Consider the following 14,886-nt stretch of genomic DNA (forward strand, 5'->3'; position numbering starts at 1 on the left):
AAATATATGATACACCATGTTATTTTGTTAACAACACAGACGAATGAAGCTGATGTATGAACCAGTAAATATCTAGGTTAAACTTAAATAACCTTTGAAGCATATTGCCTTGTACGCTGTGCACGGCCCCCTGGTGTCAAACTGACATAACCTAATATGTGCAGCCGAGTGTCGGTGATGCGAGGGCAAGTAGTGTCGCCTCAAGGGCTCGGTATCATCGGTATACGGGTCTCCGTTGATCGGGAGGCGCGATTTGGTTTCACCCTCACTAGACAGGGAGGATGGTAAGTATAACTACACATCATCGTGTAAACACACGTATCTTATATATCTATCACTAAAACTATGTGGTTAATGGTTAAAATGAAGTGAACATAATTTTGCAAGTAGTTATTAAACTTTTGGAATAAGTAGTAGGTGAGACCTCGGTTATAAAGCGTGCGTCAGCGTCGCATGGACACCGTTCAGTGAGCGTTATTAGGCGCGCGCTGCTATAGAATGTTATTCTGTTAAGAATAATATTGTATACATCTAAAATATCGATTATTATTATATAGTTGTTAGTATAAGTATATTAGGAATTACCGGTTTTATTGATTTATCGTAGTATTTATAAGCAATTTTTTTAATTTTGTATTATCACCATATTAAACAGTTAATACCAAATAGTATAAGCCAGTAGCGCGTTTAGTCTGTTTTTTTACTACTATATTATATCTAAATATTGGTATAAGGTCAACCTTTTAAAACTATAAAATGCTAAATGCACCAGGTGAAAGTGACGGAAACCGGACGAAAATATAAAACACAGCTGGCCTGTGCCGTGGGTCCCTTATTCAAAAACTAATATCACTCTTTAAATATTTACTATATAAATAACATTATTAACAAATGAATGATTATATTACACGTATTTGAAATATTTTATGTACACAAAACCGGTCCATATAATTATTATGACACATTCAAATGAACAAAGAATTTCCTAATTATGAAGGGAAACTAAAATTATACATAGATTAATCGTCTTTGTTATAACTTGAAACGACACCAAAATATAAAATAAACGTACAATTTACGCTATGTAAATAAAAGAGTATTACAAGAATTGCGTGACTAAAAGAAATGTTAAAAAAGTTAATTCTTTATAAATAGTTAACTAAATACCGTTTCATGCGTTATTAATCTGTAATAGCCGTAACCGAAAGCCGTCGTTACGAATTTTTATATTCGTAGTACATTTTAACGCAGCAAATATATAAATGTACAGTTTAAACAAACGTGTCATTACAAATTACGTGATGAAAGTTTATTTTACTTTTTCTGTTATTTTTTTAGGTTATTATAAATGTAAATAAAGTTTTTATTCTTGTTAAACGACAAATCAAAATACTGATTACTAGAATAAAGCACGTGTCGCAAAAAAAAGTAACATTTTACTTAAAAACAACGAAATTTATTTTTCAAAGATAATAACATTCTTCTGCAACAGCTAAAAATATGACTGAAGATTATCCCATATAAAAAGATTTTTTATTTAAATTTTGTGTTAGCCTACATTATCTTTGAAATGTACGTAAATGAACATTAAAAATAAAAAAATATATGTATTCTTTTCTTATAAGTTTAATTCCTTGAAAACACCGTTTTTTTGTGTTTGAAAATTACTTTTCCAAAAGCGGCCGGCCATGCTGTGTTTTTTTACCACACAATTTTTTTTTTTATAAAAATCCTGAGTTAATAGCTGGTTATGTTTTTAATTTAATTTAGTTTAATTTCATATAAATACAATAATGACATTGAAACACTAGAAAACATATAAATTGATTCATAATACTCAACAAAAAGTACAATGGGCGATTTTATCACACGAGGCAATTTCTTCACATAAACGTGACGTTGCCTCGAAGAAACTATTAAAAATAAACTCTTAAAAATATGTTTTCTGCAGTTTAATAAAAAGTAAGCTTTTTTCATAATCTACATAAGATTGAAATGCGCATACTTTAGAATCAAGTTGTTTATTAAAACATTTTAACAGCAAGCTGAAAAGGTACGAGACACGGCGCCCTCTCTATTTTCTTAAATACACCGTTTTGTACAGAGCCGTAAATGTTTGGGGCATGCGCACTATAATGTTATTACGTAAAAGCTCTTATTTATATCACAAACCAGATTTACTGTATTATTATAGCGAAACCTCATAGCATGGGAGCTTCAGGATTCTTAAACTACCACCACATACATTTTAAAGTGAAGCAGTTGTTTTGTCAGATTTTTAACGTTATCTGTACTAACAAAACATAGTTAAAATCGATGAAAGGTCGCCCAATTTATTACTTAACACATCATACTGTCTTTTCCGCAAATTTTTTATTAGATTTTTCGAACAAACTGGTCATGAAACTTCATTACTTAATTTCATACGCATAAGTCGGTTTTCTTAAATGACGTTTCTTTTAATCGGATTATCTTTAACACGGGTTTACTACGATAGATCCTCATTATACATCGTGTATAATTTTTTGATAAATAACTATTTTTTTTTGCTATTATCGTCTTATGGTTAAATAATTATTTAAAAATATTGTAAATATTTTCAGGTTTGATGTGCTAGTAAACGGCGGTGGAGCAGTGACTTTACAATTTCAGCGATCTCCATTCAAACCACTACGTAAGACAGTATTTGTACCATGGAACCAAATTGTCGTACTACCTCCAGTTCAAATGGAACTCAGCGACGATAGTATAAGGGTCCCAACACCCAGGTTTGTTGAATTATTTGCAAGTTTGTTTAAAAACATCTTTATTAATTTTCCAATACCATTCAGTGATGGCCTTACAGTTTTACAGTTTTGTTAAACTAAGGGCTCAAATCTAAAAATTATACTAACAAAACTTCAATGAATTGCAAATGTAATCAATATGATAAAAAAGTAGCATATAGCGGCTCGAGCCGAGGTTCGATGTAGTCGCAATCGTTTTCCCAAAATAAATCCTAAAAACTATAATATTTTAGGGCGATCACTTTATTTATTGAATTAATATCATTTAACAAAACTACAATTACTTACAAAAATAATATTTCTGTTTTTTATAAAGAAAAACTTTAATAACAATATTTCATTAAATATAATGTAACGTATTTTGTATTTGATTTCATACTAGCATCCATTTCAGTTATAATTGATGTCAAATGTTTGAATATTAGGGAAGTGTTTTTTTTTTTAATTTCCTGACCCTATATGAAAAAAAAATATTTTTTTAACTATTTTCCTTGCACTTTTTTCTTTATTTCTCTCCATGACTTCGCAATAACGCAATTAACGCAAATATAAAAATAAATGAGTTGAATTGATAACAATCAATCACTGACTGACGACCGCAGGTCGCGTGTTCGTTTACCGATAATCCCACAAACATACAAACTAGAATCAAAATAAGCACTTCTATAGTGGCATCCTTCAACTTAAAGTTACGTAGGTTCTAAAATGTCTTGATCACAAACTAAGAATGGTTTTTTGGATTACTAACAATATTGTTGATACGACAATAGTGCAATTCATTTCCAGATTTACTATTTAAAAAACCTTCATAACATAATGAGGTTTTTTATATGCCTTTGTTTAAAAAACTTCGCAAATTTATTACCAAAATGTTTGGGACATTACACAGGAGTGTATAGTAATATTTTATAAGCAACAGTGTACCGTGCAAAAAGTTTTACTAATTGATAATTATAGTTAATTTTAAAGTGCACCCACGATCGAAAGAATGATCCATCCCATAATCCACCACGCGGACCCGCTTTGAAATCTTGTACGTGTACATATGTTACTAATTTTTCGTCGATATTGGCTATAACCGCTATCCACAATCATTACAGATCTTAATTCGCGCATTAATCTTTTTAATACAATTTAGCATTATTTTCTATATAATTATTCTAATCAGTAAACTGTACTAATAGGAAAATGTTAAAAATATATAACTATGTATTTTTTATTTTTTAGTATAATATCCTCCAATCTGAATATCCAGAGAAAAGCTTGCAAACACTATAAAACCTTTTTGAAATATTCTTAACAATTTGACAAAGATAAATCTAAAATAGTATGATTATGAACAAATTTACAAAAATAAACAATATTTTGGAAGTCCATTAACCTCTAAGAGTAGGCACAATTCTATATTTAGTACAGTTCCAATTATACAAAATCAAAGTCAAATAAATACTACATTGGTATTCAAATGGCCTGATGGTTTGTTTCAATTAAGCTTTACAATTAAAAAAAGAAAATATTATCTATTTTAATTATATTATTTAAATATTATACTTATTACATAAAAAATAGCGTTAGCAGTTCGACCAGTCATAAAACAGTTATAACAGTATTTATTAATAAACATTTTACAAAAATGAAGAACAACTATTAATATTTACCTCCATATATACAGAGCTCCACCTCGACTAGACTGGTCTCCAATGCCACAATGGTGGGAAGAAGAAACACCTCCTTGCGCTGCCCATGACCATGAAAGACTCCGGCCTGAAGTTGTTGCCATGCCGCCCTTGGCCTCCCCTGCTGCTTCTTCTGCAACTACTATCACAGTAATATACCCAGAAGCCCAGGTATGTTCACAAATAACCAAATCAATCAATGGCTTACCAAAAACATATTTATAAAGAAATTCTCATTCATGATATCTACCTTGTGGTCTCTTACTCTGAGACTCACAATCACTCAACGAGCCATGAAGAGGGCTACGTTCAAGATATTAGTACAAAATCGATTAAAGAATCAGGAGATTCGTAGACGAACGAAAGTAACCGATACAGCTCAGCAGATGGCGAGTTGAAGTTGCAATGGGCAGGCTATATTGCGCGCAGAGCAAAAGACTGGAGGCGATGTATTATTATCTTATATAATATAGGGAAAAATTAACCGCACAAAATTCGAATGTTCAAATTATAAATTTATAAAAGAAATCCTAATCTATAATGTAGTAAATAAAAACGTTTACCTATTATTCTCAATAAGGTTTACATTAAATATCATTAACATCATGAATGTACTATATTTTATTATTAATTAACTATGATTAACGTCATGCATATTTTCTCCCTCTTTCATTCAAGAACATATTTTGTAAGAGTTAGAAATTATTTAGGTACCAAATGTATATTTTTTATGAAACTGTGAAGAAAAATCGTTTCTAATATGATATAACTTAAAGGTTACAGGTTTTAAAAAAAATAATTAGATTAACAAACAACACGAAACAGAAAATTAAAAATAGTGAGATAAATCATAAGGAAGTTATGTAATACAAAGAAATTTCCCCCAGATCGTCAGCGAGACCATTGGTATACCTGGGTCTTCTGTGAAGTTGACCTACCGCTCGTCGCAAGCCGCCGGCTATTTGTCTTGTGTCCACGTCCAATTGACGCGACGTGTCGTTCCCGCATCGCTGGTCCGCGTACACGTTCGTGTTGAAATTGAAGGATCATTGCATACTCACACATATGAAGCAGATCCTGACCTCACGCACGTTTTTGCATGGAACAAGCGTAACGTTTATAAACAAAAGGTTTGTTTATTCAATTTTTATTTGATATTATTTCTCATCTTACCTTGAATATAATACTTTCAAAGTTTATTTAGTCTAGTTCTTCTTATGCGGATATACAACACCATATGTTAAAAATTCTTTAACTGCAAATTATAATCAAAAAGCCTCTTGACATTCAACTAATATAAAATGAAACTTTAATATAAAATATTATTTATTATTGAAATAATAAATTAAACATTAAACAGTGCTGTTTTAACTTACTTGTTAATATGGATAATATTCTGAAATAGTGTAACAATGCATATTGTGTATACTTTTTGTATTTTGTTTGATGTGCTTGCTGTAAGCCTATGGTGCTGATACAGCATCGTTGATCTCAAGGCTCGTGTTGTGTTTACTTTGTTTGAGAAAATACACAAGTTTTTATCTTTTCTTGTTTAATTTATTCACCTAGTAAGATTGTTGTGTTTTCCAAGTTGAGAACTAAGTAAAAAAATGCCGAAATTATAATCTCATATTTACATTCTGTATTTTTTCAGGTTTATGGCCAAGCGCAGGCCAAAATATCGATTGGTTATGAGTATTCATCCTGTTCGGCCGTTGTTTGGGAGACACAAACTGCGACCTTGGCCGGGTTCGACGTTGACATTTCAGATATCGGCGGCTGGGGTCTAGACATTCATCATCATTATAACTTCTATGAAGGAATACTACAAAAGGGCGACGGTGCTTTATTACATTTGAAACAGTACCCTAGAACTGTACAGGTATTATTTTATTGTATTTATTTTTTGTATTTAAAAACTAAGAGTAATGGGAGTGGGCAGGCCAACTAGCACATAGAAAAGAAGGGAACCTTAAAGTTCTGGCGTAGAAATTACGGACCGGTAATCTTAGGTTGTTCACGAACAAGTTAGACAGACAACCTTGTTAGTTAGATACAAGTCACTTCTAACAGGTCCTGTTGTCAATCTATCAGGGAGGCCCACGTTGAGCAGTGGAGTTCTTACGGCTGAAATAATGATGATGGTATAGAAAAACATTAATAATATAAATTTCGTAAGCCAAAGACATATCAAATATATCCTTTTCAAAATTTACTAATTTTTAATAAGAATTTATTTATTTCTATTAAGTATGTATAATTGCAGGTTGTAATGGGTACCGGTCTTCAACGTTCTTTAGAATGTCCTGATCACTGCAATGGTAAAGCTGCAGATTCTCGATTACTTACCCCAACGGCTCTAACTTCCGGACCAGATGGCTCACTCTATGTTGGAGATTTTAATTTAGTAAGACGTATTACACCTGAAGGCGTTGTTACTACAGTTCTACAATTAGAGTAAGAACATTGAGCTTTATACAGTTCATTAAAATATCTTCACAAAGAACTAGATAATAATATAAGCTTATTATTTATTTTAGAACTACACAAGTTGCGTATCAGTATTATATATGTATATCACCTGCAGACGGATACCTTTATATATCCGATTCAGAACGTCATCAAGTTAGAAGAGTTCTTGTATTGGAAAAAGTAAAAGATCCATCTACGAATTCGGAAGCTGTAGTTGGTAATGGTGATCGATGTGTACCAGGCGATGATACTAACTGTGGCGATGAAGGACCAGCAATCAAAGCGAAACTTGCTCATCCTAAAGGTACAATTATGAAATTAAGCTTATGTTACTTAATACATTGGTTTTATTTCGTTCCTGTACTAATTTTTTTTTCTTTACAGGGCTTGCCATTGCAGCTGATAGAACAATGTACATAGCAGATGGAACCAACATTCGCGCAGTAGATCCAAATGGAATAATTCATACTTTAGTGGGTCACCATGGGCATCACAATCACTGGTCACCAGTGCCATGTCGAGGAGCTATTCCTCCGTACGAAGCACAGTTGCAGTGGCCCACTGGAGTCGCTTTATCCCCCTTAGATGGTTCTTTGTATTTCATTGACGACAGAATTATTCTAAAACTAACCGTGGATATGAAAATCAAAGTGGTGGCGGGGCAACCTTCTCATTGCCGTCTAGGAAGTGATGGTAAACAGATAACTAAAGTAACGAATAAGACAAATACTGACATCCGCGAAGACTCTAGCCTGGGCACGATACTTGCAATAGCGTTTGCTCCGAGCGGCATTTTATATGTAGCTGAGTCAGATTCCAAAAAGACAAATACTATAAAATCGATTGATCCATCCGGAAAAATTTTGCATTTTGCTGGGAAATTACAGGAGAATATGAAAGAGTTAAGTTGTGAATGTAATTCTTCACTGTCTGCCACAGCTGTTCCAATTAACTCTCGTGACGAGGGTGCAGGTTGCCCTTGTAAACTAAGCGTTGTTGTTGGTGACGAACCACCAACAAGCACGGAAACTTTACTTTCTTCGAATGCTAAATTTCAAACAATTTCTGCTCTCACTGTTACACCCGATGGCGTTCTTAATGTTGTTGACCAAGGTAATTAGCGGATATATGTGTTAAAAATTTTACTTTTAGTTGTGGTTTTTCACACGTTTATTTCATACTTAATCTTTTGTTACAGGTTCACTTCACATACTGGCATTAAAACATTACTTACCAACACATGATGAAAATGGTGAATTTAGGATTCCGTACCCACCCACTTCTGAAATTTATGTTTTTAATCGTTATGGTCAACACATTACCACTAAGGATTTGACTTCTGGTAAAACTAGATATTCATTTTTATATTCGAAAAACACAAGCTTTGGAAAACTATCTACTGTAACAGATGCTTCAGGAAATAAAATTCAATTGCTAAGGGATTACAGTAACATTGTGAGTTCCATAGAGAATACTCAAGATCATAAGTTAGAGTTGAAAATATCTGGCATCGGGTATCTAACAAAAATTACGGAGAAGGGCACTTCGGAAATAGAATTAGATTACGATGCCAATACTGGCTTACTCAACAGTCGATCAGGGGTCTGTATTTAATTACTAAATTTATATTATTTATGAATTAAATATTTAATGATGATACTAATGCGTCTTATGCATTATTTATAACTATACTTATATTTTTAGGCTGCAGACACCGTTATCTACAACTATGATGAATTAGGACGTGTTATAAAAATAATAATGCCCTCTGGAGAACAAGTTCATATAAACTCTGGTTTGGCTAAAAATTATGGCCTAGCCGTTACCGTTTCCAATCCATCGAGTACTATTCCAGTCGGGGTTGCTAAAAAATGTGAATATGTGCTACATGGCCAATCATTTAAACAAATTACTATCAACAATGGAAAACAAGTTACCGAGGGTCGAATTTTTTCGAACAACACTTTAGTTATTGAAACACCATGGTCTGGTAAACTTGAAAGTATTGCAGCAGCTAAACATCCACTGCTTGAAGCAGCTCTTCCTATTGAAGCTGAGATGCTGCATATGTGGTCTCATCAAAGTACAACATTTGGAGATGGACTTATAAATAATATGTATTCCTTATATACTCTAGTTGGTGACGTCCGAAATCCACAACAAACTCTTAACCGCGAAATTTGGGTCAACGATTCACGAGTGTTAATAATTGAATTTGATCAATTTAAAAGTCGTGAGACATTCTTCAATGCAGACAGAAATCCGTTGTTCACGATCACTTATGATGTAGCAGGATTACCGCTTTCCTTCACACCTCATGGAGCTGGAGTGCCTATAAACATATCGTACGATCGATTCTACAGAATTAACGGTTGGAAATGGGGCGTCAGCGAAGAGACGTACAGTTACGATCCTCACGGCATGTTATCAGAGATAACAAGTACACAAGATGGCACCAAATTCATATATTATAATGAAGGAAATCTTGTATCCAAAATCACGTTAGCTAGTCAAAGAAGTTTCAAATATCTATACGACAAGGAAGGTGGTTTAACACACGTTGTATTACCGTCGGGAACCAATCACTCCTTCAGCGTACAACCTTCAATAGGATTTTTAAGGGTAACTTATACTCCTCCTGGTTCTTCCAAAAAATATTTACAACACTACTCTCATACTGGCGAATTATTACAAACCGTATTTCCTGGAGACGGCGCCCGGGTTATCTATCGATACTTTACCAGTAATAAAGTATCAGAAGTTGTTCACGGTGATGGACAAACACAAATACATTACTCTGAAAATAGCGGACTTCCTTCAGAAATACTTCATGTCGATAGAGACGTTGATTATCGATGGGAATCCACTTATGCTGGCGGACTATTAATGGAAGAAAGATTGGATTATGGAGCAAAAACAGGTCTTAGTAATGGGAAAATTATATATGATTATGATAATAACTACAGGATTATTTCGGTGCAAGGGCGTATTGGTGGACAAACACTTATTCCGCACCATATTGTTTATAACAGCAAAACCGGTTCCCCTGAAATACTAGGACAGTTTACAGTGTCTAAACAAAAATGGAATGAAACATCAGTATATGACGGAATTGCTATGTTCTCACGCGTATTAAACGAACAGTTCTTAGAAAAGGAAGTTACGGTTAATATTCATAGAATGGAAGTTTTTCGAATGGAATTTTCTTATGATAAACACGGAAGGATATCTCAAACTAGAACACATACTAGAAACGTTGGAGTCAATAGTTACACTAACGTTAAAAATTATACATGGGACTGTGACGGGCAATTAACTGGAGTAGAAGCGCAAGAACCTTGGGGATTTAGGTACGATGATAACGGAAATATGTTATCTCTAACATATAGGGGCAATACTATCCCTATGGAATACAATGATATGGATCGTATTATCAAATTTGGTGAGGGCCAATACCGCTATGATAGTCGTGGTTTAGTATCACAAAACGCTAGAGAAGAACGATTTCAATACAATTCTAAAGGTTTACTCATCAGAGCGACTAAGCGAGGAAGATTCGATGTCCGTTATTATTACGACCACTTGGACAGGTATGAAAAATAAATTTGGTGAAGAATGTTTTTTTTTTATTAATTCATGTCCTTTTGACATGTGCTTTTATTATAAATATTCCATAGTCCCAAAAAGGTTTAACTGCAACTACATGTGTAACGGAGTTATTTCGGTTTCAGGCTGTCAACGAGAAAGGACAACTTTGGAAACGTAACTCAATTCTTCTACACAAACAAAGCTAAACCGCACGAAGTCAGTCATATTTATTCACCCAGAGAAAATAGATTTATGACTTTAGTTTATGACGATAGGGGTCATCTTATTTATACTCAGGTAAGAATGAACTAGAAAAACTGTCATAAGTCGTAGCTACGAAAACATTAAAATAATCTTGATAAACATTAATTTAACTCTTTTTTTATAGGTGGCCCGACATAAGTATTACATAGCAACTGATCAGTGTGGTACACCAGTGATGGTATTTAACCAATATGGAGAAGGAATAAGAGAAATTATGCGATCGCCCTATGGACATATTGTTTATGACTCTAATCCTTATTTGTATTTACCTGTTGATTTCTGTGGAGGACTGTTAGAACAAGTCACCTCTCTTGTGCATATGGCAAATGGAAAGGTTTACGATCCATTAATTGGTCAGTGGATGTCACCTTTATGGGAAAACCTTATCGAGAGAATAGATAATCCAACACAATTACATCTATACAGGTTTAATGGAAATGACCCAATAAATGTTAGACCTCAAAATAAAAAACCAATAGGTAAATAAAAAATTACTTTGATATTATTCGATTTAATGAATATGAACGTTATGAAAATAAATAATTTACATAAACTAAAAATATAAATTGAATTTAATTGCCTAAAATTGAGATAGATATTATTGAAATTACTGCGCATTCAACTTTAACTATGTTAATTTACTATTCATAAAAACTAACACCTTAATGTTTTCAGATCACTTATCGTGGCTTGAATTACTGGGTTATGATACAAAGAGCTTAGCGCCACAACTATATCCTGATGAACTACCTGGTGGATCCATAATGCCGAGTATCCCACGTGGGCGACCTGTTTGGGGCTCTGCACCTGTAGACAGCAACCCTGGTCTACCGTCAGCAATGTCACTTCTGCCAAGTGTCTCCATTGAATCTGGTTTTCTCTCACACATGTCAAACAAAAGAATAGCTGACTTCAAAAGTCTTTCAATACCGGCGATGTCTGCTCTGAAAACAGATGCCCTAAACTTAGCTCCGAAGAGGATCGGCTCTGACTCCGAACCGCCATTTGGGCGCGGAATTTTAGTATCACGTAACTCACGTGGCCGTGCTGTTGTTACTACCGTACCGTCAGCCAATGCGATATATCGTGACGTATACACGTCAGTTTTCAACCGGTCTCATCTTCTACCGTTCTCATTCGTCGTCCACGGAGATCAACAAGACGTCTTCTATTTTGTTAAAGAAGACACGTGGCGAGCGGCCGACGATAAGCAACAACTTAAACGTATGCAAGGCAAACTAAATGTAACTTTCCATGAAGTTGCTGAAGGAGGAAGATCCTACGCAGATGTAAAAATTCATGGCCAAACAAGTATTGTTAACTTACGTTATGGCACTAGTGCGGAAAGAGAGAGACAACGTCTTTTGCACCATGCACATGCCGCTGCAATAAGAAAAGCGTGGCACAGAGAGCGGGAAGCACTGCGTAGCGGTTTGGGTGGCTCTCTGGACTGGTCGGCGGCAGAATTGGACGAAATTCAGAAGGCGGGCTCAGCGGCCGGGTATGAGGGCGAGTATGTGCATGACGTGGCGCGCTACCCTGAACTGGCGGAGGACCCGTACAACATCCGGTTCGTGAAGAAGAGGAGCGACCGTGCGGAACGACGGCGACGGAAGCGCGAGGAGTGTCGCGCGCCCTGGTGGCTCTCCCGCGACGACCTCTGCTAGTGACATGCCGCCATCCATATGCCAAATCGTGTGAATGTAAATTGTCTAGATTGAAAGGTGACGGATGACCGTGTGTGTGACAGTAAGATATATTTTGTAAATAGTCTCTATTAATTGTTAATTGTTGATGTATGTATGTACGGTAGATGCGAATCCCTATCGCTATGTAAATATTAAATTTTAATTTGCAGGGAGAGAAAGGACCTTTTGAGAGGACTGATATAAAAATAAATGTATGTATAAATAAGACGATTTATGTGAATATGAAATTATTTATACTTATTTATCGGTGAAAAGCTTCGATTGTGTCCAATGTTCTTATAAAATTTAGATGAAGACTATTTGAAAGAATAATAAAAAGGCATACTTTTTTAACCAAAACGAAGTGTTTTTTTTAACCATAATGATAAACTTATTGTATAAAATTAAAGTACTGCACAAAGAGAAGAGTAACTTGAAATCTTCATAGAATAGGTTTTTTTTGAACAAAAAATACGCTAAATTTTTAATTAGTCTCTACTTTCAGTTTTCCACCTATGTACTGACTCATCATTATGATAACGCCTGAAAGGTTGCACTTGTAAATTGGTAGGAATATTCCTTTCACGAAATAGAGGTCGGCTAAGATCAGTCGAGACAACGTTCATTAAAAATAATTTATTTCAACCACCTAGGTTTAGCAGTTGTTAGAAAGTGTTAATAAGAAAAAAGCAAATGAACTTCTCTTAACCTGTGTATTTAAAAATCCCTGTTTTTCTTAGTCGCGCCATATTTTGAGCAAGACCACAAATTTAATTTTTTTTCCTATATAATTAAATTACCTAATTGTTCGCAAAAAGTTCTTCTGGACAAAAATAAAGAACTGCACAAGACTTTGCTACGAACTTTCTTACTACAAAAACTACAAATTATTAATTAAAGCTAAATTTCTCTAAATTTTAGTAAACATTAAAATAATGACTTTGATGTTTTATATGAGATTAATCAATATTTAACTGAGGCTATATGTTGGCGTATTATAGAAAGCACTCGTGTATGAAAAAATTCCGAAATATAAATAGGCGAGGTAGACGGCAAACTACATCTATTTGTGAGCAGTTAGAAACTACGTAACGAATTTCTTTGGTTAATTTATCTATTATTAACTCATAACAACGGCAGCAATTCTTTATCGATGATTACCGTGGATTAACATGCAGTCCAATATACCGATCTGTGCTTAGGAAGATCACATATAAAAATACATTACAGCAATAAGGAGAAAATGGCTAAGTTTTTGAGGGTAAGTAAAAGTACAGTGTGTCCGAAGTAATGTAATAAGTATCGGTATCAATAATAAAATAAAAATTGTGTAAAAGTTATTTATTATTGTTCGAAACGTCAATATTTGAACAACGTACTCGAATTAATTTTTACAATAATGATTTATACACAAATCCATGTCAACGCGTTCATAAAAATTTTATGGTACATCTCTATGCAATAAACATTAAAAATGTCATCACGTCCTGAAATAATATTTACAATAAACTTAAATAAAACTAAAGTACTTAGTTGACAATTACCAACTTTATACAACCGTCAACTAGAATGGGATATTGGGTCTATGTATAAAAATCGCATTTAAAATTTATTTTTATATATACAATATATTATGTCTTACAAAGTAACATTTACATTCGGATAAAATTCAGAGTTCATTTCACAAAATCTCTACATTGAGCTACAGGTCCGTAAACAAATGAGATCAACATTTCGCACGTTTATATACAATAGAATGCGACGCTTTTGTTAACGGCAGCATATATACAGTTCATTATTTAAAAAAAGCTATACCGCAGCACTGTACACTCACAAGACAATATGAAATTGAATAATAGCAGATCATTGTAGGCTCATCGCACGGATACAAAATCGTTGATGAAGTTAACCTGATTAAATTCAACCCTGCCAATACATTCCTATGTCGATAGAAGCGCTATACGTATCACGTATATGCGTTGTGTACTTTTTCTATTATAAAGATTACAGATTTGTAACCGAGTTGTTAAAATGAAATTGGAGGTAATATTTCTTTTAAAAATAACATCGCACATTATAGTGCTACCGAAATAGTATGCGCGACGTGAAAAGAAGGGGGGTTGACTAACAGCCGATCCATTACGTCACACCGGCTCGGTTGCGACACTTCCCCAACACGCAGTACAGCGGTTTCGGTAGCACTGTCATAATTTTTAATCATCATTTTATCTTTCATTATCATAAAAACGATATAAAATGCCCCTATATTGCAAGATATCTCATAACAAATTACACATCACCGTTGACGATATGAGTTCTTATATAAATACCATATATTTACTTTTAACAACCGATTAAACAAAAAGATAGTTTTCTTTTATATACTTTCATACTTCTATTCTGAACACATAA

At 33.9% G+C, this 14,886-nt stretch overlaps 1 protein-coding gene across 2 annotated transcripts in view; it reads left to right on the plus strand.

Annotated features, from left to right (window-relative positions):
- Nucleotides 1-12,834, plus strand: part of Ten-a (tenascin accessory) — a 58,643-nt gene extending 45,809 nt beyond the window's left edge. For both annotated transcript variants that reach the window (XM_068772092.1, XM_068772093.1), the window contains 13 exons: nt 165-284; nt 2,604-2,768; nt 4,459-4,633; nt 5,350-5,592; nt 6,117-6,344; nt 6,729-6,919; nt 7,003-7,238; nt 7,319-8,047; nt 8,133-8,536; nt 8,639-10,524; nt 10,666-10,819; nt 10,911-11,265; nt 11,462-12,834. In XM_068772092.1, coding sequence (XP_068628193.1) covers nt 165-284; nt 2,604-2,768; nt 4,459-4,633; nt 5,350-5,592; nt 6,117-6,344; nt 6,729-6,919; nt 7,003-7,238; nt 7,319-8,047; nt 8,133-8,536; nt 8,639-10,524; nt 10,666-10,819; nt 10,911-11,265; nt 11,462-12,453 — 5,878 coding nt within the window. In that variant the 3' untranslated portion in view covers nt 12,454-12,834. The remainder of the gene's footprint in view (nt 1-164; nt 285-2,603; nt 2,769-4,458; nt 4,634-5,349; nt 5,593-6,116; nt 6,345-6,728; nt 6,920-7,002; nt 7,239-7,318; nt 8,048-8,132; nt 8,537-8,638; nt 10,525-10,665; nt 10,820-10,910; nt 11,266-11,461) is intronic.
- Nucleotides 12,835-14,886: the final 2,052 nt, after the last annotated feature.

The sequence above is a fragment of the Battus philenor genome, unplaced genomic scaffold (genome assembly GCF_028537555.1).
Source record: "Battus philenor isolate CCGP_79_NKW_IND1 unplaced genomic scaffold, ilBatPhil1.0.hap1 SCAF_4, whole genome shotgun sequence".
Taxonomy (NCBI): Eukaryota; Metazoa; Arthropoda; class Insecta; order Lepidoptera; family Papilionidae; genus Battus; species Battus philenor.